The sequence below is a fragment of the Brienomyrus brachyistius genome, chromosome 23 (assembly GCF_023856365.1).
Source record: "Brienomyrus brachyistius isolate T26 chromosome 23, BBRACH_0.4, whole genome shotgun sequence".
NCBI classification, from domain to species: Eukaryota; Metazoa; Chordata; class Actinopteri; order Osteoglossiformes; family Mormyridae; genus Brienomyrus; species Brienomyrus brachyistius.
Genome location: NC_064555.1, coordinates 11,137,141 through 11,163,957, shown reverse-complemented (window position 1 = coordinate 11,163,957; position 26,817 = coordinate 11,137,141). Strand labels below are relative to the sequence as shown.

The 26,817-nt window shown below is 41.0% G+C and overlaps 1 protein-coding gene across 3 annotated transcripts; it reads left to right on the top strand.

Annotated features, from left to right (window-relative positions):
- Positions 1 to 2,673: 2,673 nt before the first annotated feature.
- LOC125718946 (potassium/sodium hyperpolarization-activated cyclic nucleotide-gated channel 1-like) lies at positions 2,674 to 25,211 on the top strand. Of its 3 annotated transcripts, XM_048993281.1 has the most exons (12): positions 2,674 to 2,959; positions 10,554 to 10,678; positions 10,955 to 11,333; positions 15,281 to 15,442; positions 15,583 to 16,088; positions 18,305 to 18,737; positions 19,551 to 19,712; positions 21,845 to 22,063; positions 22,224 to 22,370; positions 23,623 to 23,863; positions 24,257 to 24,427; positions 24,516 to 25,211. In XM_048993281.1, the coding sequence occupies exons 5-12, from the start codon at positions 15,619 to 15,621 to the stop codon at positions 24,626 to 24,628; spliced, it is 1,956 nt and encodes a 651-aa protein (XP_048849238.1). In that variant the 5' UTR covers positions 2,674 to 2,959; positions 10,554 to 10,678; positions 10,955 to 11,333; positions 15,281 to 15,442; positions 15,583 to 15,618; the 3' UTR covers positions 24,629 to 25,211. The 3 variants fall into 3 exon arrangements, with proteins under 3 accessions (XP_048849238.1, XP_048849239.1, XP_048849240.1); XM_048993282.1 differs by lacking the exon at positions 10,955 to 11,333 and having other exon boundaries at positions 10,554 to 10,674; XM_048993283.1 differs by lacking the exon at positions 10,955 to 11,333.
- Positions 25,212 to 26,817: the final 1,606 nt, after the last annotated feature.

Sequence of the window (26,817 nt, the reverse complement as noted above, 5' to 3'; positions counted from 1 at the left end):
CATCACAACGTTAACTAACATCAATGATGGACAAAAAGCAGGGCAAGACATGGACTGATATAGAACAAAGACAGGGCAAAACAACAGGATACAGCTGGGCATGGTTAGGGAAGCACATGTAGATAATCAGGGGGGCGTGGCACATAGGAGGATCGTATGAGTCGGACAATGCCCATGTGCCCCACCATTTCTCAGGTCACAAACTACTATTGCACTGCAGTATAGTCCATTGTGTGAAATGCTGCCCACCCAAAATTTCTATTGCGCCCCAACTTGAGCAGTCTAGATCCGGGCCTGCCTTGACCTGCACACCAGCTTGTCCTTCTCACGCTTCTGTTCATTGAAACACACTAAAGCTATGTGCTTATGTTGGTAAGACTAGCTGGTGCTGCTGTTGTGTTGGTGGCCATCTGCTTCTCCATGACCCCATCTGAGTGAACTGCTCAGTCAGCACCCATGGATTGCCATACTATGTGAGCTCAGTTTGGTCTACAGGAAGCAGGAGTATCTCTGCTAAGCTGAATTTGAGTAGAAATGAAAAAGAATCTGTAGAAAGTTTTGTGTAGGATAATTGTGAGATGTAGTGAGGGGGAGAGATAGAGCTGGGAGGGGCAAGTAAAGGCTTACACTGGGCAGTCATTGATTCACCAGATAGGACGGCAAACATGACATCGGTGTAATAAAAAGCTGAGTGGTCCTGGTAGAACATGAGCACTGGGCAGGTACTCACACTGCCTCAGCTGCCTTTGAACTCTGAGAATAATCTTTACAATGAAAAATAAGGAATCTTAAAATTTTGTTAATCGTGATAGGGTTAGTGCCTATTTTATGAATCCTTTAAGAAGCATTGAAACAATTGCAAATATTTGTAAGGTCATAAAATGTCTGAAAATGTCTTTTTTATTTTAAGTATTAAATTCTGAAATGTTACTTAAAGGCTGGCTGAGTAATAATACCTGTATAACCACAATGAAAAAAATATATTAAATTACATTATAGTTTGTGGGCAGTATTGTGGCTAAGTAGGTACACCTCCTGTGGGTGACTGCGTGTGAATGTGTGTGTGTGGGGGGGTAGGTATATATTACATTGTGGGGACAAAATGCCCCCCACCCATAATGTGATTTTAAAAAAAACTGTTATTTTGACTTTATGGAATTTTTTCCTGTCCATAAAGGGCTGTGAAAGGCTTAAAACCTACCCAGCCCTAACCTTAACCATAAGTAATCAAACAAAGACTGTAAAGAAATTGTAGTTGGAAAACTGCATATAAAACTAACTTTACCGCGGTTTTGGAGTGAAGGTTTAAGGGTTATTTCTGGAATATTTCAGTATAGATCTGCATATCTCTACATACATCATCAAGCTCGAACAGCAGGGAGGTATACCCGAAAGTAGTTTGGGTTAACCTTGACTATGACACCGCGGTAAAGTTAACATTTTTAGTTTACAGTGGTACCTTGGAATACCTTCTTAATCCGTTCCATATCCTTGGACTTTTACCAAACAGGACGTATGCCAAACGAATTTTTCCCATAAGAAATAAAGGGAAAACGATTAATCCGTTCCCATGTTGTTATATTGGCATATTATACATTGATGGGGTAGAATAAAATAATGTAAACACTCTGTCATGCCCCGCTCGCCCGGTCCTCCTGTGTGTCATGCCCCCTCGCTAACTAGTGTGAAATCCCCGTGTTACCAGCTGTTTCTCGTTGCTGTCGATTAGTCCTCCGTATTTAAGTCCGCATTAAAGTATGTTTCCCCAATCCGGTTATTGAAGTCTAAGGTCAGTCCTTCTTGTCTCCTTTCTAATAAACCGCGTGTTCACCCGATCCCTTTGAATCCTGTGCTTCCTCCCCGCTCCGTGTGCCGATCGACACGACACACTGCTTAATACTGAAATACATAAATATAAAAGCAATTAAATGAAATAAATGAAAAGGGAGTTATAGCGCGGGTTGTCCACTGAATAGTAGCAACTGGCGTACTGACGCTCGTGGGCAGTAGTAGCTTTGTCACGAGAGAGGTAAAGAAGTGTTGCGCGCGGTGTCGTGACTTATTTTCACCCATACAAGTCATAGTACGCGAGTCAGACAAAGGTCGTATGCCAAGCATCCTAAAGCGGACGTATAACTAGGTATCACTGTACATTTAGTTTTCCGGCTGTAATATCTTTCAATAAAAGCAAGCAATGCCCCTTGGTTTTCCAGATTGTTTTACGGGCGAATTATTAATTAATTAATTAATTAATATTTCATTTTATGTGTGCACTCCACGTTCAATAGAGCAGCTGTCTTGCTTAAAGTCACTGGCGGAGAATGGACATAGTACAATCATTAATAAATACGTATAAAACACACATATGAAAGTAACATAGTATGCATTGTCCCCCATGGTTTACTGCATGCTTATAGCACACTTAACTGGACATGTCTGTAACGTTTAGGGTTATACTTATTAGTCCGTTAATTCTATATTTGTACTTTAAACACACAGTGTTCAGTCATTAGTACCGCAAAACTATTGCAAAGGAACGCAAAAGTATTGTGTACGGGGGAAGCAAACGTTTTGTGAAGGAACGCAAAATTATTTATTATGTATTAATTATTTATTATTTTTTCCCACCATGACCTCTTAGGGGCTCCGTACATATGTGACGTTGTACGTACTCTTAATAAAACAATGTATTGTAATATATCCAAGTGAATTGCGTGACTTTTTTAATTTGTTCGAACGATTTTTTAAAAGCGTGACAGCTCTACGAAGACATTGGAAGCTGATGTACATTATATTGAAAGACATTACATTACATACAGTGGGGATTAAATACGAATTGCCGACTTGCAACTTGCACAAGTTGAATGACCCCTCAACTCGTACTTTTGAGTTGGAACTTTGGAAATACTTTTGATACCCAAGTTCCCGAGCTTGGACAGGACACTTTCAATTTTAAATGGTATGTAGCCTAATTATTTATTTTTAGCAATACACCAATCGTTAGCTGCTGCTTGTGTACATCTGAAATCTGTGTACCCCTTATTGATATGAAACAATGCTATTTATCACCATTTTCCTAATGTAGCATGTATATTATGGAATCAAAATAGGATTTTCCCAAGAAACAGGTGAGAAAAAAAGTATCAATTTTCCTTGTGCTTCAACCAACAAAGCACTTGAATAATATGACATATTTGTAATTCCGACTTCAAAATTCTGTGACGTGGCTCTATAATAAACTGGCTGATTGTAACTAAATCTTGGTCTGGATTTTTACTTTCTGGACCTTAAATGTCCACCTCTGAGTAGGACCCTCCAACTAGCACGTGAAGGGAGTATACGGATTCAATTTTCACATGATATGAGAAATTAATTATGATACCATTAATTATGAAATCACTGTTCACTTGTCAGAGTCAAGACTGGAGGCTTGTTACAGCAGCAGGGGGCACAAAACAACATCATTCGGAATGAGAGGGGGTGCTGGGATTGCTGTACTGTGAGGGGGTGGTGTAGACGCTGTGTGCACTTGTGTTGTGCGCCTGTTGAAGCGGTTGACTGGAATTATTTGGAAGTGTATTTGAGTGTTTGTGTTCCAGTACGGTTACATGGGTGGTTGTTGTTTCATTTATTATTATTTTCTTCGGCCGGCGTGAGTGCTTTTCTGTCCTTGTTAATAAACAGCGCGAGTGTTATCGATAGCTGCGCGTGTCGCGTGAGCGGCGTTTCTGTCCGCGTACCTTCGCAACAAACACCCGCGGGGTAATATTATCTAACGTCGGTAACATTAACTCGGAAAAGGATAGTTGCTCCTGAGCTTTGCTCGGATGCCAGTCGGACATTTTCCACTTTTTTTCCCGCTCCGGCAGTAGTTTGCTTTGAGATGGGTTTTTTGTGGTTTTTCGGCCTCCCAAGAGCAATTTCGCTTTATTTTAGTCAAACGTGGTTCAGCAGGAAGTTAGTCTCGGGTAGGTGATTGTTAATTTGGTTATTTTAAAAGTTTAACTTCAAAGGTTATCTCTGACGCTATCAGATAATTTAAAACGTTCCGTTCTTACACTAGTGTTAATTTAGTGTTTTGTTGTATTTGGCAATTTATTGTTTTAACTATACGTTAATTAGATCAACTAAAAGTTATATTACGCTATATTAATATACTGGGCTGGGAGTAAAGGACAGGGTCATAGCTAGTTAATTATGGGGCCAGCTCAGTGTTGTGTTTGCAAGATGTTTGCCCTTCTGGATGTTTGCGTCCATTCGGACTTTATCTGCAAGTGACATGAGTTAGTGGACTCACTCATGAGCAAGGTTCGTGACCTCAAGGAGCTACTGACTCTCATCCGACACAACAATGAGTTAGAGGAGAGAGTTAATACACCTTTTAGGGAGACGGTGTGTATGTCACAAGTGGGGAGGGGGGAGAATGAAGAACAGATAGGTCAGGAGAGCTGGGTAAACATAGGTCATAGACGTAGAAAAGGGCGTACGCAGTTTACACAGGTGGCATCATGTGAAGTGACTGTGTCTAACTGCTTTCAGGTGCTTCCAGCTTTAGAGCCGGAAGAGACTGGGGAGGCAGGTGGGCGGTTGGGCACCAAGGAGCCCCCTCCCCCCAGGAGGAGGGAGGTTGTTGTGGGGGATTCAGTTATTAGAGGTGTAGATAGTTATGTGTGCACCCATGATAGAGGGTCCTGTACAGTGTCTTGCCTGCCTGGTACCCAGGTAGGGGACCTTCCGAATTGTGTAGACAGGCTTTTGGCCCCAGCCGAGGTGGATCCAGTCGTCATGGTGCATGTTGGCACAAATGACTTAGGCAAGGGGAGGAGGGCTGTTCTGCAGGAAAAATTTATAGAAGCTGCGGATAAGCTTAGAAGCAGAACATCCACAGTGGTATTCTCTGGAATACTTTCTGTGCCACGTGCAAGCCAGGCTAAGTTAGCTGAGATAAGGAGATTAAATGTGTGGCTAAAAGGGTGGTGTAGGAAAGAGGGGTTTAGGGTTATGGGGCACTGGAGGACCTTCTGGAACGGGTGGGACTTGTTTAAGCTGGACAGGTTGCATCTGAACCAGAGGGGAACCACTGTATTGGGGAGACGTATGTGTAGAGTAGTTGAGGAATGTTTAAACTAGGGACTGGGGGGCAGGGAGGTTAGTTAAGAATATAGGTGGGGAGAGATAGAAGGCCCCAATTAATACTAAAAGTGGGCACTGTAAAAGGCCTACCCTTTGCGGTCTGTATCTAAATGCTAGGAGTAGAAATAAAAATTCATGATTTAGAGGCTTTAATTTCACGAGACACAACATTATAGGAATAACAGAAACATGGGTGAGTGACAATGATGGAGAAGAATAGTAATATGGATGGTTACACGTTGTTCCATAGAGACCGGATAGGCAAGAACGGAGGTGGTGTTGCAATATACGTAAAATAAAACTTGCAGGGAAGGGAGCTCACTGATAAAATTAAAAGTACAGAAGCTGTATGGATAAAAGTAGATGCTAAAATCTCAAATAGCCTAATTGTCAGTTTGTTATACAGCACCTAATATAGCTGCAGAAGAAAGCAGAATGTTATATGACGATATCAGGATTATGAGTAATAAAAATGATGTGGTGGTTATTGGTGATTTTTATTTACCTGGGATACAGTGGGACACAGTCTCTGGCTCTTCTGTAAATGAACTTGAGATGGTGGAATTAGTACAGGATTGTTTTTTTTCCTCAGTTTGTTAATACCCCTACCAGGGGAGAAGCCCTTCTTTAACTTGTTTTCTCTAATAACCAGGAGATGATTCAAAAATTAGAGGTTTTAGAACCACTGGACAGTAGTGATCATAACATGGCTTAATTTGAGGCTAATTTTTGTGTCTGAAGAGCAAAGTCCAAAACAAAAGTATACAGTGTTAGGAAGGCTAACTTTAATGGTTTGAGACTGAAACTAGAAACTGTAAAATGGATGGAGTTAAATAGCAAAATGTTTAAAGAGGCATGGGAATGTTTTAAAAGCACATTGTTGCAAGTGCAAGAGGACTTCATACCTGTTTCCAGCAAAACTAAATCTAGGAAACTACAACCAAGGGTGTTTACTACGGAAATTAAGAATAAAGTCAGGAGGAAAAGGGCTCTTTTCCACAAATGGAAAATAATTAATTTTTTCAAAATAATGCAGGAATATCTAAGTCTACAGGTTGAGTTAAAAACAGCCAAGAGGAATGTAGAAGGAAAGATTGCATTGGAGGCAAAGGATGACATTAAAAGTTTCTTCCAATACTTTAACTCCAAATGAGCTCTAAAAGCAGAAATCACTAATTTGCAGGATAGTATGGGCCTAATAATTGAAAATGAAATTGATATAGTAAATTAGTTTAATGATTATTTTACACCGGTGTTCACAGTAGAGAACATGAGTAACTTACCACCATTCAATACGAATATAGGGTCATCTATGACCAATATATGTATAACTGAGGCTGATGTGGTACAAAGCCTAGCTAAGCTCAAAATAAATAAATCGTAGGGCCCTGATGGCACCTTACCTATCGTCTTAAAAGAGATGAGGGGTATTATTAGCCAACCTTTAACTTTACTATTCCAGAAATCGTTATTTGCTGATGTGGTACCTTCTGATTGGAAGAATGCTAATAAAACACCCATATTCAAAAAAGGGGATAGAAGTAATCCAGCAAACTATAGGAAAATCAGTTTAACTTTCATAACTGAAAAAGCAATGGAAGCTATAATACAAGTAAAAATGGTAGATTATCTGGATTCAAATAACATTCTGCGAGATAGCCAACATGGATTTAGGAGCCATAGGTCCTTTTACTTGAGTTCTTTGTGGAAGCTTCAAGAGAAATTGATCAAAAAAAGACCTACAATGTAATCTTGGATTTCCAGAAGGCCTCTGACGTTGTCCCACACAAACGGCTCTTGCTTAAGCTCAAAGCTGCAGGCATTTTAGGCTTGGATCAAAAACTGGTTAACAGACAACAGGAAGCGGCGGATAGTTATTAGAGGCACAATGTCACAGTGGGCCTACTTTCATAACGGGGTACCGCAGGGTTCAATTTTAGGACTACTATTGTTCCTAATTTACATTAATGATATTGCCACCAGGGGGCGGCATGGTGGTGCAGTGGTTAGCACTGTTGCCTCACACCTCTGGGACCCGGGTTCGAGTCTCCGCCTGGGTCACATGTGTGTGGAGTTTGCATGTTCTCCCCATGTCGTCGTGGGGTTTCCTCCGGGTACTCCGGTTTCCCCCCACAGTCCAAAAACATGCTGAGGCTAATTGGAGTCGCTAAATTGCCCATAGGTGTGCATGTGTGAGTGAATGGTGTGTGAGTGTGCCCTGCGATGGGCTGGCCCCCCATCCTGGGTTGTTCCCTGCCTCGTGCCCATTGCTTCCGGGATAGGCTCCGGACCCCCCGCGACCCAATAGGATAAGCGGTTTGGAAAATGGATGGATGGATGGATGGATGGATATTGCCACCAATACATACAGTAAACTGATTAAATTGGCAGACGACACCAAGGTGTGTGGTGTAGCACATACCGATCTAGCAGCAGAGAGGCTACAACGGGATCTTGATTTAATTAGTGACTGGGGCTGATACCAAGCAGATGAAAATTAACATAAATAAATGTAAGGTAATCCATGCAGGGAGCAGAAGTATAAAGTACAGATATTTTATGGGTTCCACTGAAATGAAGGTAGCAGATTATGAGAAAGACCTTGGTGTGTATGTTGATGCTTCCATGTCCCACAATAAAAAAGGCCAATAGGATGTTGGGTTACATCTGTAGGTGTGTGGAGTTTAAGTCAAGGGAGGTGATGCTACGATTATGTCCTTGGTAAGACCCCACCTAGAATATTGCGTGCAGGTTTGGTCACCATACCTTAAGAAGGACATTGCTGCCTTGGAAAGGGTGCAACGTAGGGTTATAAGAATGATTCCTGGTCTTAGAGGAATGTCTTATGATGAGAGGTTAGCTGAGGTGAATCTGTTTAGCCTCAAGCAAAGGAGACTAAGGGGGGACATGATCCAGATTCTAACAGGTCTGGATGCTGTTCAGCTAAATCACTATTTAAATATTAGTTTAAATACTAGAACTCGTGGCTGTAAGTGGAAATTAGTAGGAGAACATTTTAAAACGAATTTGAGAAAGCACTTCTTTACACAGCATGTAATTAGAGTATGGAATAGTCCTCCTGCTAGTGTAGCACAAGCTAATACCCTGGGTTCCTTTAAATCAGATGTAAATAAGATTTTAACAAATCTGAGCTATTATTTAAGTTCTCCCCAAACAAGCTTGATAGGCTGAATGGCCTCTCGTTTGTAAATTTCTTATGTTCTTAAGCTCAGCCTGGATCATTGACATTGACTCCATAAAGGTTCACTAGGAACCTAGGGATAATGATAGATATCCTTTGCTGATCATTTTGCATCTCCTGGTCTTGTAGATTTGTTTTATATAACTTCAGGAAGAACACACTTTATTTATGAGAATGTAGTATGCTCCTGTAGCTGAACAAGCAACACATTTTGCTAACAATGCAAAAGTTTTGGGTTCTAATCTCTGAAGGTACATTTAAATCATTACCCTTTTCTCTACTGTAAGTTGCTTTGAATAAAAGCATCAGATGAATATGTTGTAAATGTAGAAAAGGCAGCTCAACTCCTAGTGTAGTCAGTTATTAAAATTAAAATAAATAAAAAAAAAATTAAATATTAAAAAATTAAAAGACCATTAACTGTTTACTGACAGGGCTGTCACACCTCACCTTGTCTGTCTTACTTGGATTCTGGTTCTAATTGGTGCTGGCTTTTAGAGCCATTAATGCAATGGCAGCTAATCTCATTTGAACCTGCATTCCATCTCACGTTCAGTCACCTGGTCATTCCACTACCATGATGCCTGACGCTGTGTTTCTCATGTGTCGTCTGTCAGTGATAGAACGAGTGGCCCATCCACCGTCCCTCCTTTATGAAATTCCTCAAAGCCCATTTTTGCAGCAACACATCGACAAACTCTTCCAGCCACTGATCCATTGGCTATTCCTTAGTTATGGTCCCTTAGTAACACTGAATACTCTTCAAATTTTTTTGTGAAATTCTTTAGGGAATTCTTTCTAATATATTGTTTTGTATAGCTGTATTCCAAAGCTAAACGATACTTGTTGTGGGAAGACCAGCCTAGCAGAACTTATCTATACTATATAACCAGTAGTATGGGGACACCTGGCCATAACACCTGCAGGCACTTTTGTGACATCCCATTCTAAATCCATAGGCATCAATATGGAGTTGGTGGTGTAGTACACCACTCCATGCAACGCTTGGCATTGCCCTTGGTGATATGAGGCTTGTGTGCAGCTGTTTGGCCATGGAAGCCCATTCCATGAAGCTCCTGCCACACAGTTTTTCTGCTGGGGTTAATGGTAGAGCAAGTTTGGAACTCTGCAGTTATTGAGTCGACAGACTGTTGGAGACTTTGGAGTTTCTGTTATTTCCAAATGCTTCGACTTTGCAATAATACCACTTAAGTTGACTGGAATATCTATTAACAAAAAAAAAATGGAAGTTACACAGTGAAGATGATCATCACGTTATACACCATATATAAGGTTATTACTGTATAAGTAATAAGGTTTTAGTGTAAGGCACTGATAGCCCACATGACATGGAGCTTTGGATGCTATTCCACTTATAAACATACAAACAGGCAGAATCAGAACTATAGATAGAGCAGGCAGATGTTAAGAAGCTCCAGCAACAAACAGGTAAATCAATAACATGACAGGTAGATCAGTCATGAAGTAGAGAAAAACTGAAGCAGGGGGGTCAGGGTGGGGGTGTTCAGGAGACTTGGTGACTCAGCACACCTAGCACTCGATGTCAGAGGATAATGCCAAGGATGATGATCGCTGTAGTCATGTACCGGATTAAATGGCCTTGTTCGTCAGCCTGCATCTTAACCATTATAAGCCTCCCTGCTGAAGAGCCTTGCGCAGATGACGTCAGCCGCAGCACAAAACTGCAAGGGTCCATCATAGATATGTGTCTTAAACACCAATTAATCATTTAACAGCATAATGAGGAGCTAATGTCACTGATACCTTGGCAGTTTGTGAGTTTGTTTATGCTTCCGGGCTTGAATTACTTTGAAAGCGTTGCCAAAAAAATCGCCTGACTCCAGTGTGCCTTGTCTCAGACTTCAGCACACAGTGGATGTAAAAAGTACATACAATCTATTAAGATGGCAGGTTCCTTTGTAGTAAAAAAAAGAAATCAAGATAATTCATGTCAGAACCTTTTCCACTTTTAAAATTGCAATCCAAACAAGGTAAAAAAAACAGGAAGATTTTCCTGACAATATTTCTCCCCTCTTCCTTGAAAAAATGTACTAGATCCATCACATGGTGAATGCAAAATGTTCCAAAATGTTGCTCTTTTGGTGAAGCCATCCCTGCGGTGATTTGGATGTATGCTTTGGGTCGTCATCATGCTGAATTGTGAAATTTCTCTTCATTTTCCGCTTTCAATCAACAGGTATTTAGAGGCTTTCAGGACTCCCTCAACGCTTTGCTAAACCTTCAGTAAAGCTCCAGTTACAGCTGAAGAAAAGCAGCCTGCGCCACATTTGGAGACGCTGCCTGCACCACACATCACAGTGGGTATGCTCTTATTTCGGTGGTGTGCTGTGTTGTTATCATGCCCAACGGTTCATTTCAGAATCTTGGCCGAAAAATATGAAAATAATGGCAGATTGTTATCACATGTAAGAAGTAACCAGAACTTGCCAACAATTGCTACAGCTCCTTGAATGTTGCCCTAGGCCATTTGGTAGCCTCACTGAATAGTTTTCTGCTTATATTCTCATCAGTTTTGCAGGGATGTCCTATTCTTGGTAGTGTCACTGTGGTGCAATGAGATCTTGTTCTTGCTGAAAGTTCTTTGCAGGCCATGGCTTTTGCAGTAGGATGCAACCAAGAAGATATCAGGAAAATCTTAAAGGAACAGCTAAACTTTATTTGGAGCCACTTTACTTGCAGAGTGGTGGCTCTGAGTTTAGGGATCTATGCCTGCCATTGGAAGGTTGCTGGAAGGTTCGAATCCTGTGAATGTCGGCAGTGATTCTACTCTGTTGGGCCCTTGAGCAAGGCCCTTAACCTGCAATTGCTTTGTCCTGGCTATGATATTAATCTACATCCAGTCCTGTAAGCAGGTTCTCCAACTTCCAGGGAAAATTTGGGGGTTGGTGGCAGGATTGGCATTCCAGCCCCCAGGAGAATCTTCACACTGTTCCATTTGGACTAATGCAGTGCTGAGGTATCACCTCTTGCATGGCTGCACTCATGTTCTCATCCTTGAGGTGGATTGTCATGTGGTGGGTGTGGCAACACAATATATCAGCATGTGCTCCTTACCTCCTTAACTGATGGCAGGTCTAGACTAACTAGTATTTCACATGAGACTGAATGTGATTGGTGGATTCTGACCACAGCCACATTTCAGTTATAAAAAGATGTATGCACCTATGCAACCAGGCTATTGTATGTTTTTAATTAAAAAATTTTTCCCTAAAAGGTTTCTGATTTTCCACCTTATTTGTATAGGCTGCAATTTTACATTAAAGGTAGAACAAAGGTCTGACATGATTAATCTTATTTTTTACATCACAAAATCATTGTAGCCACGGTGTGCATCATTTTATATCTACTTTTTATATCTATTACTATCTACATCTGTGCTGTTGTCTGTGCTGTTGGGTGTTATTTATTGTCCAGTAAATCCCTGTTTCTCGAGTTGCAGAACTTTCACTCCAGTGTTCCCATTACAGTGTTCACATCAGTACTGCAGCAGGCTTTGCCATGCATGTTCTGCTAATGGACTGACTCATGCTACTGTGAGCATTCCTGTCACTTGCATAGGCCATCCCTATCTTTTATTTATCAGAAGAGTCCGCAAAATAGATGGCATCAAAACTGAAAAAATCCCCTTTTCACCAAAGCTGGGCCAACATTTATGACATCATGATCCAAGAGCCGGACGTTGGTGTACCTATCTATTTGATGCCATGCACACCTTGCTTCCCTTTCAGTTATGTTCTCCTAATCTCTCTACCCAGACACTGCTGGATGACATTCTGTGACTCATCCTGGCAAATTCCCCAGGTTTCTCAGCCTGGACTGTAGCAGAGGGAATGAACCAGCCTAGGAGGCCCTCTTTCTGGCAACACTCAAAACAAGTAGACCAACAGAAGGACAGACAGAGAGACATACAGATAGATAGATAGACAGACAGACCATTGTACAAATTAACTGAAACAAGTTGTCATGTCTGTATGCAGACAGTCTGACCACAGTTAAGACAGACATCACAGTTACATTGAATCATACTTAACATCTTGGGTCCAGATTTAAGACCTGGTGGACTGAAAAAAATTGTATGGGAATAACCCAGGATGGGGCGCCAATCTGTTGCAGGGCACACGCACCATTCATGCCTATGGAGAACATGGCAACTCCAAATAACCGCAGCATGTTTTCAGACTGTGGAGGAAACCCCGCAACAACATGGGGAGGTGCCCAAACCCCAGAACATTCAATAGAACATACATGGATGGCTGAAGCACAGTCATACCATCCAGCTCTAACCCCAACCGAGCAGAACTGCCTGTCTGTGGGCATAGTGCCTCCATCCATCCATACAGTACATTCTCTGCCCTGTTGGCTGTGCAAACCAGCAGGCCCCAGGTCTCTGCATGCATGTGTGTGACAACTTGTTTCAAATAATCTGCACAAGGGTGTAAGTAGGCAGGCAGGCAGGCAGGCAGGCAGGCAGGCAGGCAGGCAGGCAGGCAGATAGATAGATAGATAGATAGATAGATAGATAGATAGATAGATAGATAGATAGATAGATAGATAGATAGATAGATAGATAGATAGATAGATAGATAGATAGATAGATAGATAGATAGATAGATAGATAGATAGATAGATAGGATGGAGCAGTGGGTGCTGAAGACACTAGTACGTCTTTGACTCATGCTGAACAGTTCTTCCTCTAGTCCTTCTGTCAGTAGCACATGCTGTCATTTCCCAGCTGTTAACTCGTGTGTACTGACACCACAGTTAAATGAGATCACTCCCATCATCCCATTCAATTACTCCCACACATTAACTCTTTCTTGCTTATACAATGTAATCGGATCCAAAACACTGACTGACAGAGTGAAACACCATAACCTGTGTAGTCACAGCTACTGCCTGACTGGAAATGAGAACTATGGCATCAAGCTTTTGAACAAAGTGTGCAGTGACCCTGACCATATAGCTTGTGAATTACTTATAGTGTGGAGGCATAAGAGAAAGGTTGTTACCTTAGATACACATCACTGTTGTCTTTTTTCATTATTCTGTCAGAACGTCTGGTTCATAACCCCTAATTCTAAGTAATAGATATAATATCTAATTTTATTTTCATCTTCCTGCTCTGTTTTCCATTTTTCCTCGTCTTGTGCAAATATTCTCGCCTTTATCATAACGTTTATGCCACAACACAGGTCATTTACAAGAGGGATGGATGATGACTTTGTCAAAACATAAGACTCTGGTCATTGCGCACATTCTTAGAGCTACTACTTAAGAGCTACCAATCAACAGTCTCTCAAAACTTATCCAAAAAACTATGAAAGCTATCAAAACGTTTACCCATATAAATGGAGTATTTATTAATTTATTTATTAATCTATAAAGCATCTTAATTACAGTACAGTCAAAGAAATTGATATTTAAATAATCTTCAAGTTGAACTATGATATTGCCTGTCAAAGTGTGTCGGCTTAGCCATTTCATAACATCTCTTGAAGTCACCTCAGTGTCTGCAGTAACCATCCAATACACTATTGTATTTTTATAACTTGACCACCACCACACCATGTTTGGCGAATTAATACCTCAGTGAGTTATTTAACCAGTTATGTTAATTAGTTAATTGAACCAGTGATGAAATTAACCAAATACATGGAATGGCTGGGTGCCCCTGTGGAGAGGTTTGGGATCTGAAGCAGTTCTTGCAGCCAGCTAAGGCAATAGTAACTATAATGAGAAGAAATTCTAGTTAGTTTTTATTGTTACTTTTAATTTGCATATGTTATAACGTTAATTTGTGTATTTATTTCTGAGCAAATATATAGTTGCTACCTAGGTAAATAGCTTTAAGCATTTTCTTTCACTGCATAAGACCTTTGCACAGTAATATATAGAGCTCAATAGCTACAGGTATGTGATATGTAAATGTAAATGATTGGGGGTCCCGATCCTCCCTACACTCATCCATACAGCTCCCAGTTAGGAACACTTTATTTTAATATTTCAAAAACCCGCCGCCTGTAGCATTGTTTACAATGGGCCCCTGACGTAAGTCATAATAGATCCAACTCGAGTTAACTGATCCTGGAGTTGTTTTCCTGTATTGTGAAACTTATGTCAAAATTGAGTGGTTATATCACGTTTTAAATCATATAGAGGCACATGTTGTTTTATGCGCGAACGTGGGGATATATAATATATATATATATATAATATAGGTTAGAAGGCAGGCTTTTAAAACATGCCAGCCTGGGTATCCTTTCCCATCCTACGTAGTTCACCCTTTACTTTTTCAGTTCCCTGCCTCCTCCCACTTTTACAAACGTGCCACAAGCACAGCTCTAAATGGCACGACCTTAGGCTATGGAAGGTGGTGATACGGCAATGCGCGCCGCGTGTTTATCATATTAGCTATAATATTACTGCCATTTTAGCATTTATTGCAGGTCTTCATATTTTCATTTTGTTTTTCATTTTTCTTCAGTCACTTTGGTGTTTTACTAAAAACTTACTAAAAGAAAGACTCACAGGAGTTTGGGTGATTCAGCTGGAGGACTTCTTGAACATTCTGAGGGGTAATCAAAGAAACGAAGAGCAAAATTAAACAAGTACCAGAAGAGTTACACTGATTTTTTAGACTAAATTACCTCTTTTAATTTGACTTCTGGTGAGTCCCTGATCTTGGTTTCAGCAAATAGTACATTACTTTACATTTGAAATGTAAGCTCATCTCAAACTGATGTTTCTCCTTAATTTCCTGGTATGCTTTGCCAACCATCTGTCTTTTTTCTTTCTTGGATGTGCATGTACGCTGTGGCCTTCGCATTTTTGTGATGTTTGATACCTTTTTTACCTTTAATCGGATACATAGGTTATATTTAATAGAAATATATCACCCATCAGACGCACCGAGTGCTGCAGCGCAAGAGGCAAAGGCTTAGAGTGTCGCTGTCTGGGGAACAATTTATTTTTGCAATTTTTTTGGAGGATATTATTTACCTGCATCTTTAAGGAAATAACAACTATAGAACAGAAGTACGACTTCCAATAGGATTTCCTTCTGAGGTATGTTGAAAATATGTTATTTAGGAAAGATCATATCTCTCCTATGAGAGTAGTTTGCGTACATTGTGTTGATGACTTCACTTGACGATAATCATCTAATATTGATGAATAATCATTTGCTTCCTGCTTCACTGTTCAAGGAAAGAAACCAGGTACAGCACCATTCTTGTGATGCTATGGACACCATGGTGACTGTTTCATCAACAGGTGAGGACAATTCCTCTACAAATGTGGCCTCCCACCGCAGATATGGCAATTCCCGTACAGCAAACGCAAACCACTTCCATTTGGATACCATGAGGAACTATTCTGAGCCAACTCGGAGGCCCTCAGGGAACTCTCTCGCTGCTGTCAAATCTGGTGAATCAAGAGACTCTTCCAGAAAGGCAAGCAGTGCTACTAATGAGCCCCTGGCTGGAACCAGAGGCATCCCTGTGGCCTCCCAGGGTGATGTCACACAAGATGGGGAGGGACACACCTACGTCGACAACTCCGGCTGCATCTATAGGCATATCTCACCCATGCTGGTGCCGTCGATCAACAAGTTCTCCCTGCGCATGTTTGGCAGCCAGAAGGGGGTGCTCATGGAGCAGGAGAGGGTGAGGTCCCTTGGCATATGGATCATCCACCCATTCAGTGAATTCAGGTATCTGGGGGTGGGGGCAGGGCTCAGCTGAAACACAAGGGATACATTGCATGGGAAGCATGTGTCTCCCAAGCCACTTTATCAGAGGCCATTGAGTACATCTGTTTGCTTATGCGTTACTTTACAATGGTCTTTCACTTTTTGGGAAACTCAAATGTAGTAAAAGGTGCTTCTGTTCATTTTGAAAATGGTTACAGAAAGTCTACCATCATTGACCCTAAATCATTTAGTATAACAGAAAACATCTCCTTCATTGGTGAAATCTACTCAATTGGTCAGTCTCCAGAACCCTTGATCAAGATAACGATGATGCTGAGATTACAGCAGGTGAATGAATGACTAAGACTTGGCTCAGAGCGCTGCACAGTGTCATGCTTCCTCTTTGAGTAACGCTTGTAAACGCACACACAGCCTTTATATGGATGGCTGCCCTTCACTATGTTCCCCTGCATAACGTTAATGGCCCTTTGGATTCATCATAATCTTTAGATAAGGAAGCAGGGATGAATTTGAGTCTTTTACATCCTGATATGTTTGAAATATAAGCCATGTATTGTCATGTATTTCAGATATACTTCAGTTAAATTACTGCTCAGATGAAGAATTACCATCTTGAAAGTATCCCAAAAAGTCATACACCCATAAAATTCAAACTGTTTTCCGTCTGTGGAGTTTTGATTCTTTTAATAACTACCCTGCATTTTTTCAATAGTTTAACAACATGATGGGGGCAAGATTTGGGTTTCAGGTTGTGCCCAGGTGTTTCTCAGTCACTGGTCTGCAGCCCATAGCGGGGCGCATCCTGCAGTGGGCCGCATATCTATATATGGTAAATGTGGTTTGACCTGTATTGGGCTGCCGTAGGGACCCAGTGGATCGTCAACACTTTGTAATAGTCAACAGCTGGGCCTCGAGGTTGATAATCCCTGCTGTAGAGTACAGATACGTTGGTGCGCTGCAAGACCAACTTTGTCCAATAGAGGGCACTAAAGCCCATAATTGATGCATGCTTTTATTCTTTTTCTTCAATTCACCATTTTCATTCAAAGTTCATTCCCAAACATACATACAAAAATTAAACCAATGAAAAATATTTTTCTGAACATAGCTCAGTCCCTTCAACTGGTGCACAGTTAAAATATAATGAGAACTACAACAGTTCACAGTCCACAGTTGGCGCAAGCTTTGTGTTCTTTTTTGAACAGAGAGCACCATCTAATGAGGTAAAAAAAAACATACAATGTTTCATGAAGCGTCATTTTGTCCATCCCGAGTGTAAGACAAGGTGTACATCACATTATGCTAGAGTTGGGCGATATAGCAAACGTTATCATGATATCATTTTTCCATATCAAAACATATCTTTAATTACCACAATATAATAGATGTTATTTTTTTATTTCTTTACTTACATTTTTTGCTATGTGTTTGCTTAAAATTCCCTTAGAATTTCCCTTGAGATTCAGAAAACGAAATCTAATTATCATAAATCATACTTTTTTTTTTTTGTAGTAGAACACAAAATTAGAAAATGCCTACAGGACATTTCACTGTTTGTTTCAGAGAATGGAGTTGACTAGGGTTGGGCAACATGCCCTAAAAATATCTTACCATAATATTTTCAGAGATTTTCACAATATTGATATTATTCACAATATTCTAAAATTCATAGAAAACAGTAAAATATGACAGGTGGTTTTCAATTTTTTTTATTACGATGACCAAATTGTTTTATTAATAGATATGAAGTATGTGATAGGTATAACGATAAATTACACCAGCAAGAGATTCTTACCTCGATATAATTTGTGTAAAAATAGTGCATTAAAACTGAAATTATACAAGGAAATTAGTGTTTAGAAATAACAATATTCTAATTGATGATAATATGAATAGTTCATAGTCACAATACAATATTTTCTCAATATATCACCCAGTCCTACATTACACTGATTTTTTTAACTTGTGCTTTTGTCCAAAGTGTTACAAGTGAAGAAAGCGTGGGATTAGAGAGCAGGATCAAATTGGGATTAAGGGCCTTGTTCAAGAGCCCCAAGGGTGATGAGGTTATTCCTTTGCCCATGAGATTCAACCCACAGTCTTCCAGACATGGGCACTCCTGAGGCTGTTATTTATACTACTGTATAAAGGCTTAGACTCCTGTGAATATGCATTGCCAGTCAGGCACTCACGTTTTACCTGTCCCATCTCACCAGGTTCTCCTGGGACTTCTTGATGCTGGTCCTGATGATTATAAACTTGATAACCTTGCCATTTGGAATCACATTCTTTGACAGTGATGACAGCTCATGGTTTGGAATCATTTTTGGTGTCATTAGTGACATTCTGTTCCTGTTTGATCTGTTATTCAACTTCCGTACTGGCCTCCTGAAAGAGGATACCTCCGAGGTTGTGCTGGATCTAACTGCCATCCGCCAGAACTACTTCCAGACCTGGTTCGCTGTGGACCTTGTGTCTTCCATGCCTGTGGACTACATTTTCCTCTTCGTGGACTTGGACGACCATATGGACTCAGACATGTACAAAACGGCTCGTGCACTGCGTGCCATGCGTTTCACAAAGGTCCTCAGCCTGCTCCGTCTGCTGCGGCTGTCTCGACTTATCCGATACCTTCGCCAATGGGAGGAGGTGAGGGGTGTGCCTGAGGAAATGGGGGGGTGGGATCTCAGCTCCGGGTATCAGCATGGCAATGGATCAGCACCGCAGTTGATGGGAAGATGGTAAGAAGTGAGAGGATAGACATAGTTCTGCTTATCCTGAGCAGAAGGTAGCATGTAATTTAGGGAAAGAAATCTTATTCTGTTGGGTCCCCAGTCCTGGTAGCTGGCATATATTCATGATTTGAGCATTATATCCTTATAGTGACCAAATGAAACTAGTTTATGTGCTTTTCTCTAAACAAAAGAAAACTCTGCACACGAATAATAAATTACTGTACTAGGAAACCCTACTCTAAAGGAACTAATAAGCTAGTAGCCGTTACTGTACATGGTGCACTTCAGAATTATGAAGTCGTGTACAGACTTAGTAATAGATTGACTGATTCTCTATTTCTGTCTTCATAGCCAATGCCCATCCACTTTCATTTCAATGACATAGAATGATACTCAGTTCAGAAATGAAATTTGATTTCAAACAAAACCATTTTTACAGGTAGATGATATAAAAAAATAAGGGATTTAAGTTTAAAGTCATAGTTTTCTTGGGATGTCTTTTAAGGTTTTAGTATTGTAATGGGGATGTGTGCTCATAACCTGTGCAAAACTCTCTCCCTCTCTCCATTTCTCTCTACCTCCCTCTCTCTCTCTCCACTTTCCTCTCTCACTCTCTAACTCTTTCTGTCTTGCTCTCTCCACCTCCCCTTTCCTCACTCCCTCTTTTCCTCCCTCTATCTCTCTGTCTCCTTTCCCCTCTCTCGCTCTCCCTCTGTCACTCTCCCAGATCCTCAATACGAAGTATGACAAGGCCAGCGCACTGCTGCGCATCACCAACCTCATTGGTATGATGCTACTGCTATGTCACTGGGATGGCTGTCTGCAGTTCCTGGTACCCAGCATGCAGGACTTCCCATCCCACTGCTGGGTGGTCAAGAATGACTTGGTGGTAAGGGGGCGCTGTCTCTACACACGTGTGGGTATGTAGTAAGGGGACGCTGTCTCTGCACGTTTGTGTGGTAAGGAGGTGCTGTCTCTGCATATATGTGTGTGGGTGCATAGTAAAGAGGCACTGTCTATTGCATGTGTATGTGGGTGTGTGGTAAGGAGATGCTGTCTGTATATGTGTGCGGGTGTGTGGTAAGGTAGAGCTGCCTCTGCACGTGTATGAGGGTGTGTGATAAGTCTCTGCGTGCGTGAGAGGGTGTGTGATAAGGGAGCACTGTCTCTGCATGCGTGAGAGGGTGTGTGGTAAGGAGGTCCTGTCTCTGCGTGCGTGAGAGGGTGTGTGATAAGGGAGCACTGTCTCTGCATGCGTGAGAGGGTGTGTGGTAAGGAGGTCCTGTCTCTGCGTGCGTGAGAGGGTGTGTGATAAGGGAGCACTGTCTCTGCATGCATGAGAGGGTGAGTGGGAAGGAGGTCCTGTCTCTGCATGCGTGAGAGGGTGTGTGGTAAGGAGGTTGTGTCTCTGCGTGTGTGAGAGGGTGTGTGGTAAGGAGGCACTGTCTCTGCGTGCGTGAGAGGGTGTGTGGTAAGGAGGCACTGTCTCTGCATATGTGTGTCAGTGTGTGGTAAGGAGGCACTGTCTCTGCGTGTGTGAGAGGGTGTGTGGTAAGGAGGCACTGTCTCTGCATATGTGTGTCAGTGTGTGGTAAGGAGGCACTGTCTCTGCATGTGGGTGTGTGGTAAGGAGGTCCTGTCTCTGCGTGCGTGAGAAGGTGTGTGGTAAGGAGGTCCTGTCTCTGCATGCGTGAGAGGGTGTGTGGTAAGGAGGTCCTGTCTCTGCATGCGTGAGAGGGTGTGTGGTAAGGAGGTCCTGTCTCTGAGTGCGTGAGAGGGTGTGTGGTAAGGAGGTCCTGTCTCTGCGTGCGTGAGAGGGTGTGTGGTAAGGAGGCACTGTCTCTACATGTGTGTGTCGGTGTGTGGTCTGATGACACTGTCTCTGCATGTGTGTATGAGTTTGTGGTAAGGAAGCATTATCAATGCATATGTGTGTGCATGGGTATGTGGTAAGGGGTGTTATTTCTCTATGTGTGTGTGGGTTTGTGCAAGGAAGTGTTGTCACTTGTGTGTGTGTGTGTGTGTGGTGCTTGTGGAATGTTAATAACGCTGTTCCCAGAAAAGGGTTGCAAAGGAGTGGAAAATTTCCGGATAGTTTCCATGGAAAGTTTAACATGGGAAATTTGGGAATTGATAATGCATCGTCAACTAATTCATTTTGGAAAATGCAGTTTTATAGCTACTTTTGCTTTCCACTTTTACTGCTAACAAAAGCATTTGGTTGAAATAAATTTTTGTTATTGTTTTAAATATAAAATTGAAAAACTGTAAAAGCGGATATAGTGTTCAGAAAAACAATTAGTTACTCCAAGTGATCCATCAAACAGTCTAGCTCATTTATATTACTTATATTTAATAACGTTTATTCTGATGTAATTTGGCATCAACCTGCTGGAAGGGTCTTTGCTCATCCAAGCCCCTATTACTGACTGCAGCAAGGATCTTACAAATCCTCTCAACATGAGCTGCCTTTGAACATAAGAACATAAGAACTATACAAACGAGAGGAGGCCATTCGGCCCATCAAGCTCACTTGGGGAGAACTTAACTAATAGCTCAGAGTTGTTAAAATCTTATCTAGCTCTGATTTAAAGGAACCCAAGGATTCAGCTTGCACTGCACTGAATGCAGATAAACAAACTAAACGTCTTCAATACCTCTCTTCTTTATATGAATATGCTTATTTTTTGTATGTATCACAAATGTACATACACAGGAAAATACAAATTTCCCAAAAATTCCCATGGAAAGTTTCCTCTGAAAATCCCCGGCATTTGCGTCCTTAACCCAGGGAACACCAAGTTTGCGTTGGGTGTCTTTCTCTGTCATCAGTGTGTGGTGTATAAAAATAAATACATGCAAGATCATAACAATTAGAAGAATGTGCAATAATCTGCTTTTGTTTTCTCTGATAATAAGCAGGAACCCTTTTGTCTAATACACAGCAGAGTCTGTTTCATGGCCCATGCTCAAAGCGGAATGTTGATTTTACAACACTCTCTGTCACTGTCCCTGTCTCAGAACCAGACCTGGGTTGCACAGTACTCATTTGCCCTTTTCAAGTCCATCAGCCACATGCTGTGTATTGGCTATGGTGTCCACGCTCCGGAGGGCTTAGTGGAGGTTTGGCTCACCATGCTCAGCATGATGGTGGGAGCGACCTGCTATGCTATGTTCCTGGGCCACGCCACCACACTCATTCAGTCACTAGATGCATCTCGTCGGCAGTACGATGAGAAGGTATCAGCCTATGCCAGTGCCTCTGGCATGCCTTACATACTTAGCCTGCCAACCAAAATCAATGACTACTTGTGCCCATTAATAAAAAGCTCAAAATCACTGTTGTTCCCTGAGCTTTGAGAATTAATTATTGATGGATTTTTCTGCAATTCTGTCCTAGTATAAGCAGGTGGAGCAGTACATGGCATATCATAAGCTGCCCGCAGACCTAAGGCAAAGGATCCATGATTATTATGAGCACCGGTTCCAGGGGAAGATGTTTGAAGAAAGCAGAATCCTACGGGAGCTGAGCGACCCAATCAGAGAGGTCTCTGGCACCTTCTATCTGTCAATCACCAACCTATCTGCACATTTCTGTGCTGAGGCTGTGCTGGCTGAGCCTGATCTGGGGCAAGATTCTCTGTGTCCACGATACTCTGGCATTTGTTTTCTACTTGGTACCTTGTTTACTGTGATTTTTAATATTGATTTTTAGTATGGGTGAGTTGTCTGCTGGTAGTGCTAGCTTCTAACTGGTTGAAATTATTATTATGAGCTCTTTTCTGGGCTGAGCTCTTGTGTGTTTAGGCTGTTGTTTTGCATTCATTCATTCACTGAATTTGGACTTGGCTCCCAAAGAGAATGATTGATTTGGATAGAACTGTTTTGTTTAATGTTCTTTTTTATTTATCATTTTTGTTTATTATTGTTGCTGTCTGGTCCCCTGGCATTTTTATACTGCAGTGTGTTCAGATTCTCTGTGAGTTCTCTCAGAGTAAATGTGTGGGCGGCTGGCCTGTACTCTTATTTAATTGTACATTCAAATCTTTTAGAGTTTGAGTGAATTTTTGAACTGGTTGGTTTAGCATTTAGTTTTATTGTCTGAGATTTTTCTCATCATACCATATTTCTTTCCCATTTATTTTGGAATGGGTTCTTTTACATGTTACTTGGAATAAATGCTTTATACCTTGAATTTCCAGACTATACCCTCTGCAATCATCTGGTACTGTATTCATGTAAATATTAGCAATCCAGGTTTCAAAATAATCAATTTTTCTGATAAAATGTGTGGTAAATGCCTGCATGTCTATTCGGTAGATCTTCTCCAGAAACTGCCTTTAAGTGCTTAAGTCTCCATAAAATAGAAAAATTCCTTGTGGTTAATTTATGCAGCTAAAATATGCATATTTATATAGTAAGATACAGTATTTAGAAGTTTCTAAATCCATTCTGAATAATGTGTGTTTGACCTTCCATGGCAACACTGATGTGAATGATGAGCAGTTACTGCCCTGTGTTTTCTCTGGGATGCTTCAGAACTTTATGGAATACTTCAGTCTTAGGGATGCTTCACAGTCTCTGAGATTCTTCATGGCATGCTTTTTTTTTGTTTTTCGCTCATTTACTTCACATGTATTAGTAACGATATTGGCCTTCTGCCACACATGAACAGGGATTATTTTAAAAATAAGTGCTTATGTCTCTCTCTAGTGGATGGACGGTGCACCATCCAGAGGAGAGACATCCATTTGTCTTATCCCTGCCTTCCAAATCACCTCATCTATTCCCTTCTCTAGGAAATTGTGAACCATAACTGCCGCCACTTGGTGACCAATGTGCCACTATTTGTTTCTGCGGACCCAAATTTCGTATTTGCCGTGATGACCAAGCTCTGCCTCGAGGTCTTCCTACCTGGGGATATCATCATACGCGAGAGTTCGGCGGCGCGCAAAATGTACTTCATCCAGCATGGCACTATCAACGTGACCACCTCCGATAATGAGGAGCTGAGCCTCACCGATGGGGCTTATTATGGTGGTAGGCTGCCAAGAGGAACAATGCTCCTCACAATGGGGGAGGGGGTTGGGGTGTTGTGCAGTTTATACTGTAATCTTTTGGCTCTACTTCTAATTTTCTCTTAATTAATAAGGACAACGGGTAGCAACTTTGTTTAAAGTTCCTGGTTTAGGTACTGGGACGTGATTTACTCAAGTATTCTTAACTTGAAAATATCACAATTTTAATAAAGAAAAATACAATTTAACTGTAATACCTGTTTTAAATGCTAAAAATACAAGATGGGTTTATTTATTGGGCTCATTGACCCTTGCCCACTGTTGCTTCCCAACTCTCATTTCTTCCATCACTAACTTTTTGATGCACCATCTTCTGTCTACCACACCCCAACCCTGGTGTCTCACACTACCCCAGAGATGTGTCTGCTGACCCGAGAAGACAGCACAGCCACTGTCTTGGCCGAGACCTACTGCCGCCTTTACTCCCTGTCAGCAGATGACTTCCATGAGGTGCTGGAAGAGTACCCCTTCATGAAACAGATCTACGGAATTGATGATGCGGATAACCCAAGACACAATGATAAAAGTAGGATGTTAAGAAGGGAGGAGATGTGATTCTTTGTGCATGATGGAGTAGTGCTCTTCTGCTTTATTCTTATGATTTTTTCTCCCAGGAGAGGAGCAGTTGCTGCAGCAGAATAGCATGGCAGGAGAAGGCACTATGACATCTCCAGACTCATCCCAGTGTGACACTGAGTTAGGTGGACAGGCCAGCAAATATGGTTAATGAATGTTATATTTCTACATTAAAACTGACTCCAGCCAAAGCAGTGGAGCAAGAATTAGCATAAGCACCCCTAACCCAAACCCAACCTGCCTCCTGCCTGCAGTTCTCTTACTCCAGACCTTTTCCAGAATGTATACAGTCCCACACTCAGCCCCTCCTCTTTTAGCTCCAGGTCTCTTCCTAGATAGTTTTGTTCTTAAACCCCTCTTATTTTATATCCTGTGTTTGTATTTAACTCTTTAACCTACGTTTCATCATACTTTGCACACTTTTATATGTGAGCAAATTGCCTTTAGACACTGTAATGACAAGAAGACACATGTTATTTCATTATATGTATATAATATAATATTTAAAATAAATATTTATACACCTTATAAGAAAGCAAGTGTTTCTGTCGTTCTTAATTTAAAGTTACAATCAATTCTAAAATTGAAAGCATCTCTGCACATCCCTACTGCCCTGTCTTAATTGATGACAAGACATGTTAAGCTGTTTGCAGCTATTCTGGTTGCTTGTGTTTATGTTGGTTTCCCTTAATTTTTGTAAGGTTTTGTAATATGCCTATTGGATTATATTAAACTGTGGCTATTTAATAATATTTTTTATTTTTGCTTGATTTATAGACCTATCTGTATAAAATCAAAATCCAATAAAAATCCATATAAAAAAAAAATCTGTTTTCTCTGTTACTGTAGATAATAGATGATGTTCTTAATATTAATTTTGCTTTTCCTGAAGCAGAGTCTGAAATGTCCTTGAAAGGACCTGTACAAAAAAAATAAAACGGTCTTATGTTCTTGTGCACCCAATACATTCGAAAGTAAATTCTTCCGATGCTTGATTATGATGATGTCATTTACTGTACAGGTCAACTTGTAAAAGTGTGTTTCAGAAGCTTGATATTCTTTATCATTCTGCTAACCATTTAGCTATAAATGCCCCTTGCAACAAGAGCCAGTTTTGCTGAGTCAGTAAGAGTAAAATGAATTCTATACAAAAACCAAGTCTAACTTTGTACTATATAAACAGTTGATATAATGTGAAAAGGATAGAGAGCTATCTAGTCAGATACCCAGGTATTTGTACTTTGTGACACAGTCTAGAAAAGCCCCATAAATAACAGTAAAACACCTTTACAAAACCACATAGTCTTAGTCTTTGTTATATACAGCACAAGGTGAAGAGTAGAAAAACCTGTTGGACCCTAAAAAAAGTGTTGGTAGATATGCTCAGTGATCTTGAAGTGTTGTAAATACTGTAGCAGGAGATGAACCAGAGGGATAAAGCATAAAGATGAATAGATGAATCTCTAATAAAACTAGTAACTTCATTTATATAAATATGAAAAGAATGTGGGACCATAGATTGAACCCTGTGGAACCCCTTTAGTGACAAATAAGGGTTTGGAAAGTGTTAAGATTTTACCTGTTGTACCCTGTCTTTAAGAGCAGCAGAACACTTTAGTATCTTTAGTAGATCTTTTTAGTGATCTTTAGTAACTCCCTCCCACCCTTATACAATCTATCCTACCTAAACAGACTGTAACCTGCTAGGAGAATTTCAAGGTAGGTGGTGGATCTCCTTAGCCATGTCTCAGTTATTATGAATACCTCTGGATTAGAGGCAGAAAGAGGCAAGGAGCATGTGCTGGCAGCGTGTTGCTGCACCCACCACATGATAAACCACCTCAAGGATGAGAACCCAAGTGCAACAATGCAGTGGGTAATACCTCAGCACTGCACTAGTCCAAATGAACCACTGTGAGTTTTCTTCTGGTGGCTGGAGTGCCAATCCTGCCACCAACTCCCAAGTTTTCCTATAAATTGGAGGACCTCCTTGCACAGCTGGATGTAGATTAACATCACACATCACTCCTGCAATTCACAGGATTTGAACCAGCAACTTTCTGATTGTTGGCACAGACCCCTAGCCTCAGAGCCACCACTCTGCCCCAGGCAGAAACCCACACTTTTACGGGTCAGTTTTTTGTAATAGGCTTCTTACATTAATACTCAAAAATAATAATGATAATAAAAGATCACCAAAGTAGAAATCATTAGTAGCCCCCTCAGTAATAAGATGAATGATATTGGCAACGGGACCATGTACATTACCAGAAAAAATAAGTCAAAGAACAAGTAATATACGGCACAGAATAGTGTGAGTTTTGTACTGACACACACCGA

Excerpts from the sequence above, each read along its gene's own strand:
- LOC125718946 (XM_048993282.1), top strand. The coding sequence starts at position 15,619 with ATGGACACCATGGTGACTGTTTCATCAACAGGTGAGGACAATTCCTCT. Across the intron at positions 22,064-22,223 it reads GTCGGCAGTACGATGAGAAG|TATAAGCAGGTGGAGCAGTA; the intron begins GTATCAGCCTAT and ends ATTCTGTCCTAG. Across the intron at positions 22,371-23,622 it reads TGAGCGACCCAATCAGAGAG|GAAATTGTGAACCATAACTG; the intron begins GTCTCTGGCACC and ends TCCCTTCTCTAG.